At 28.8% G+C, this 6556-nt stretch overlaps 1 protein-coding gene across 1 annotated transcript; it reads right to left on the reverse strand.

Moving 5' to 3' along the window:
• Window positions 1-79: 79 nt before the first annotated feature.
• LOC111909057 (uncharacterized) lies at window positions 80-5240 on the reverse strand. The gene is made up of 9 exons (XM_052769682.1): window positions 5097-5240; window positions 4939-5011; window positions 3508-3669; window positions 3150-3386; window positions 2618-3053; window positions 1558-2486; window positions 379-1443; window positions 226-317; window positions 80-97 (listed from the first exon to the last, which is right to left on the reverse strand). The coding sequence occupies exons 1-9, from the start codon at window positions 5238-5240 to the stop codon at window positions 80-82; spliced, it is 3156 nt and encodes a 1051-aa protein (XP_052625642.1).
• Between the last annotated feature and the right edge of the window lie 1316 nt (window positions 5241-6556).

A 6556-nucleotide genomic window follows, 5' to 3' on the forward strand; every position in this document is an offset into this window, starting at 1 on the left:
TTTTTGAAGTTTTTGAGTGTAGAGTTGTTTCGAAGTAAAATTTGTTGTATTTCGAACAAAGTTAAGTTCTTAAGTTCATCTACTCCGAGTAACAATTCTGCACAAAAATATTAAATAATTAATAAAATTTGTCGTCGATATTTAATAATTTTATTAATAATGATTTAATGGTTGTTGAATAATAAAAATAAATTAATTTTAAAAAAATAAGAAAAAATGTTATACCTGCAGACTTAAATCTTTGTCGTTGTCTATATAGAATTTCATCTGCCAAATATTTCCATGTATTTTCCCAAACGACCTCTGGTTTTGACATACTATTACACATCAACAATGTAGCAAATAAAAAGCGTAGATAAAAACTAGATCCAGAATGACTTGCTTCTTTAATTGCATCAATGTATTCCTTGTCATCATCTAATAGCCCGAGTGTATAACAAGCATCTCTAAAAGAAGAATGTGTTTGACCATTTACCGTGCGAATATCATCAAATGATGTTGGTCCTTTTACTTTATTTAAAAGAATCCTTAAGAAATATGCCTCACCTAGTTTAGGTGAAACAGAATGAATTCTACCGATGGCTTTTCCTACTTTCCTTCGCTTCCAAAACCGACCATTTAATATCCAAACAAACTTTGTAGGGAATTCAACATATGTGAGCTTTCGTGCTTCACTGTCGATTGCATTACATTTCATCCAAGCTGTGAAATTTGAAGCCGCAACAGAAGGTTTGTCAAGAACATCATCAATATCATCGTCTTCACCATATACAATCTGTTGTTGATTAGGAAGATGAAAAGGCAGTCTGACAACAGAAGGATATCTGCAATGAACATCATATGTAAAAATTCGCCATGATGCTTCACATGCTGATAAATATCTACAATCGTAATATTCAACTATTTCATCGACCGCATCATTATTTTCACATTCATTGTTGGTTGGTACAACAGCAACTGTAGCTCTATCAGGACCCTTATTTATGTATTTAAACAAATACTTTATAGAAGATCCCTGATTGCACCATTCAATATTAATATGTGTCTGATATCTTTTCAATAGATATTTGTTGTATGGAACAACATTTCTATTATCCAACCTTACACCTGATTTTTCTACAAAATAACCATCGTTTCTTCGCCTATATAACGGAAAACCATTCTGATCTACAGACGAATGATTATTGAATTGTTTTGGAAAGTTTTTAGAGCACTTTTTATCCACCATGCATGGACAATTCATATTTTCAGCTCCACATGGACCATGAACCATAAACTCATTTACAAGTGAATACAATTCAGGATCTTCGATTCTGTCTGGTATCTCTGCTGAAATTATCGGATCGATAAGTTCAACAGTTGGTAGCTTGTTGTCAGAATGCATGAATAGACATACATGACTATGCGGCAAACCTCTTTTTTGGAATTCAATTGTATAAACATCTGTAAAAGAATTTGCCAAAAAAAAGTAAAATGTGATTAGATATTAAAACATATTTAAAATATAATAATAAGATCAATGTTTTATAAAAAATTTAAAAATATTGTTTTAATTACATGCTTGAACTTTGCCGAAAATTTGATTATCCCTTAAGTCTTTAATGAATGCATCAAGCTTGATCTTGAACAACCTACATAGTATATCAGGCCTGTCTTTTGGTTGAAGTGAAGTATCCTTAAGAAACCTTTTAATCTCAGGCCATTTGAGATTACACGTAAAGGTTATGAAGAAATCAGGATATCCAAACCATTTGCATAGTGACATGGCATCCAAATAGTTTTGCAGCATATAACGTGCACCTCCGGTAAAGGATGAAGGTAATATGACACGTTGGCCGACATTCGAGATATCAGTCGTTCCTTGAGCTTTTTGGTTACGTAAATTTTCATAAGAATCACATCTAAGAACATGTTGTTGCCTACGTATGTAGTACATTCTCTCCGTTTCCATCATAGTGTAGGCATCTACCAGAAATTGTTGAAACAACCTTCTTGAATTAAGTATGAGAGAAAACGAATGATCTCTGTCTTGAATCCTATAAGCGAAATATTCTCTCATTGTACATTTCGCACGCTTGCTGTTGTTCGTAAATGGCACACCTCTATGAAGAATGTCAACACTATAACCATCATCCCCATATGGAAATAGCAATGGATATTGGAGAGGAAGATACGAAGGATGCAATTCACTGATACGTTGTAGACAACCATTTTTTGTTTGAACGACGATATCCCTCTTCTCGATTGAATCCGAAATGTCACCAATTATTAAAGCAGCAACCTCAGAAGCAATCGGTAGGTTATATGTTCTTCCATCTTGCTCCCTTCTCCCGATAAGTCGTAATTTCATATCAACTTCTAGATTTTTCTCAAAAGTATCTCTTACCATCCTATAAGATCTAACCAACACATTATTTGAATCTAACATCACCTTAATATCTTCAATAATATCACTATCAGTTGATGTTGATTGATCCTTTTCACCACTAAAACAAATATATTTATAAATAATATGAGTAATATATATATATATATATATATATATATATATATATATATATATATATATATTAATAATAATAATACTAAATTATGAATAAGAAGTTTGAGAAAATACCGAAAACATCTTTGTCTATTTGTAATTTCGTTGTCAGTGTCATAAATGTATAACTGAGAGAATTTTGGTTCCGATCCTTTTGCTGGCAAAAGACTTCCAATACTATGATAATTTTGACCACCCAATCTGAAAATGTATGGAGCGTTTCCTCTATTGATTGAAGAATCAATTTTACCACCCATCGACGTGAAAGAAAACATTGAATTGTAACGTCGAATGTTTTTCATGAAATGTTTGCTTTTTGAGTCCATATTTCGGAACATTCTTTCATAAGTCGGGGGTGCATTCTTTAAATCTGGAAGTTGAACTTTGCCGTAACCACAACATAATGAATAATCCGTGTTTCCCTTTTCTTTACCTCTAATGGATTCATTTCTCCATAACTTTGCACGACATGTTTGACATACAACAACTTGATCACCATGATCCAAATATTCTATAAAATAAAAGCGTTGAATAAAATATCAATGAATTTTATAATTATATACAACATAGTATTTGAAATGTAAAATGGATATTATTTTTTGATTACCATTTGAGATACCAACTATAAAATTTTCATTGTTCACTTGATGTATATTTTCTACATCTTCTGTCAGATCAATCAATGGGATAGAGGATAAATGTCTTGTCTTCGTTTTTAACTTGATTGATGATGAAGAAGTTGTTACTGTGGATGCATTTTTTGATGTCATTTCATTTGAAAGTACATGGTACTGTCTTTTGTTTGCTAATTTGGAAGTGGTATATTTATCGAAACTGATGATATCTGACCAAAAAAAAAATTATATATTAAATAAATAAATAATTATATATATATATATATATATATATATCCCGATTATATACATAATGGATAATAGTATATTTTAAAAACCATAAATAATTACCATTTCTATTGTTAGATAACGGATTTATAACATTTGTAATGTTAGAAAATGGAGTTCTAATATCTGTAAAGGAAGGCCAGTATTGTATGGTTGTGTTATGCTTTGCAGGTGTTTCAAATGTATTGACATTTTGAGTTTGACGAACAATGTTGATTGATTGATCTGCAAATAGAAATAAATTATAAAACTTGTAAATATATGTATAGAACAATATAACAGTATTTTTGAACAAATACTGTAATGATGTACTTGGAACGTTCGATGTTGTTTTTATTTTCTTCGATCTTTTATTTTCCAAATATATTTTTCTTTGTCTTCTTTTCTCTCTGGCCTACATGTGGTACATGTTACTGTTGTTTTCTGCATAAGAAGACATAGGATAGGATATGAAATGTGAAATTAGGTAAATAATATGTTTATATAATACAATTAAAGTTAGTTAAAATGAAATAAATAATAATAATAAAGTAAATGTATCTAAAAAAGTTACCATTATTAATTCGTTTATTAAAATGCATAACAAAATTTGAAAAGATTAATTTCTTCATTTATAATATTTTTTAAACAAAATATCCAATTGAAAAATTTTGAATATTAAATAATATAAAATAGAATTAAAAATTTTATATTTGTTTATATTGTGTAATTCTTCAATAATCTTTAAAAATATATGTGTTACGATTGTGTATTTGATTGTTCCGTCACTTGTGGTTTCCTGTAGGGCTACGTATATTATTTAAACAAATTAATCCAGCAAAAGAAGTTTCAATAATCTACCAACAAATACCTTTCTACAAAAGTCTTATTCATCAGTCACTATATCTATTTCACTCTCTCTGTGTTTGTGTTTTCGTACCAGGAAGGAAAAAAAGCAATTTGTTTGAAATAAATTCTGAGATTTGGATGCTTGTTTAGAACGACTACAATCTTCCATAGATGGTCGTCGAAGATTAGCCGTCAAAGAATCTCATCGATTCCCCCATAATCGATCGCAATCAACAAAGAATGAAAGGTTAGTAGAATATTTCATCTACGATGCCGTGTCGTCATCCGATTTGGTCATAGTCAGGTTTGAAAAATACGATCTGAAGGTAGACTCTCCTTCTTCTAATAACATCTACACAACAGATAACACAACATAAACTATTGAATTAAAATCGTAATATTTATATAATAAAATGTATAACCAAAAAAACAAATGATAAAAAATGATTTTATTAATATTTTATGACTAACCAAAGAATGTGTCTCTTGGGCATGTTTGTTCTATGATAGAATTAAAGTCAACAAACATAAATCCATTGATCGGACCCGAGAAATCATCACATTTTTTTAGGATGTTTTTCCAATCCAAAGTTAAGGTCTGTTTATGACTTGTATAACTGAAACCATTAGTAACAGCAGTCATATTGGGTTTTATAATTATATAACTTTCATCTTCCTTTAAAAGATGACGAAATCTGGAGAAATTTTGATTGAAGACGCGAGCTTGGTATTGTGTACCCTGTTTAAAAAAAAAAAAATTATTATGTTCATGAAACATGTCTAATATTGAATGATGAATAAAAAATATATCAAATACAACAAACCTCCTCGTCCATGATGATCATTTCAATCGAACAAACTTTATTATTTCTGACAAATTTCCAAATTTTAAGCACCCGAACCTTGATATGCGATTTTTCATCTATCTGGTCAATGTTATTTAGGTAAACCTTATTTCCTATTTCCATTTTCTGCAATAAATTTAATCATTATAGAATTGTAAGGAAAATTAGCAACCTTTTAGAATGTACAGAACATCCTAACCAATAAGTAAAACAGAAAAATTAAAAATCAACACATGACAATAACAACTGACTTAATATACTCATAAATTTTTAAATTCAATAATTCATTTTATAATAAAATGGAATACAAACAAAAAAAAATAATTCATATGAAATAATGTTTTAGATTGAATAAAAGTTTATATAATAAGATGGAACACAAATATAAAATTAACATGAAAACGACAATTATACCGAAAAATGCCCCTGCAACATACTAACACTAACATATAAAATTAACATGAAAACGACAACTATACCGACAATGCCCCTGCAACATACTAACACTAACAGATAAAATAACAATGAGTAAAACAGAAAAATTAAAAATCAACACATGACAATAACAACTGACTTAATATACTCATAAATTTTTAGATTCAATAATTCATTTTATAATAAAATGGAATACAAACAAAAACAAATAATTCATATGAAATAATGTTTTAGATTGAATAAAAGTTTATATAATAAGATGGAACACAAATATAAAATTAACATGAAAACGACAATTATACCGAAAATGCCCCTGCAACATACTAACACTAACAGATAACATAACAATGAGTAAAACAGAAAAATTAAAAATCAACACATGACAATAACAACTGACTTAATATACTCATAAATTTTTAAATTCAATATTTTTTTGAGATTGTATTTAGATAAATACAAACAAATTTTAAAATTTCATACCATCAAAACAAAAGTTACTGTGCACATCTGAAAAAGACTATTTTTAATTTTTTTAAAGAAAATGAACTTGTAATGTTCATTAGTTTTTCATCTTTTAAACTGAAAAGGTAGAAGAAGTAGACGATTAAGAAGAATTACAAAAAAGAAGAAGAAGAATAGAAATCATACAATGAGAACGTGATAGATACCGATAAATAAGAACATGAAGGGAATAGAAATATTTGTAATTCTGATTTTTGAATACACTAACCTGATATTTAATTCTTGAAGCGTTGCAGAATCACAAAGAATGAAGAAGAATACGTTTGATGTGGTTTCTATGGAGCAGAATTGTTATGGAGCAGAATGGTAAAAACAAAATAACCGTATAAATGATATTTACGTTTGCTGAAAAAATACTGCAAATTTTTAGGGATTTAATGATTGCAATATATTTAATTTGCAATCAAAATAAACAAACTTTCAAATTTAATCGTGAATTTCGAATCTGATTATTGATTAACATATTTTTTCAAATTATTTCC

The sequence above is a fragment of the Lactuca sativa genome, chromosome 3, assembly GCF_002870075.4.
Source record: "Lactuca sativa cultivar Salinas chromosome 3, Lsat_Salinas_v11, whole genome shotgun sequence".
NCBI classification, from domain to species: domain Eukaryota; kingdom Viridiplantae; phylum Streptophyta; class Magnoliopsida; order Asterales; family Asteraceae; genus Lactuca; species Lactuca sativa.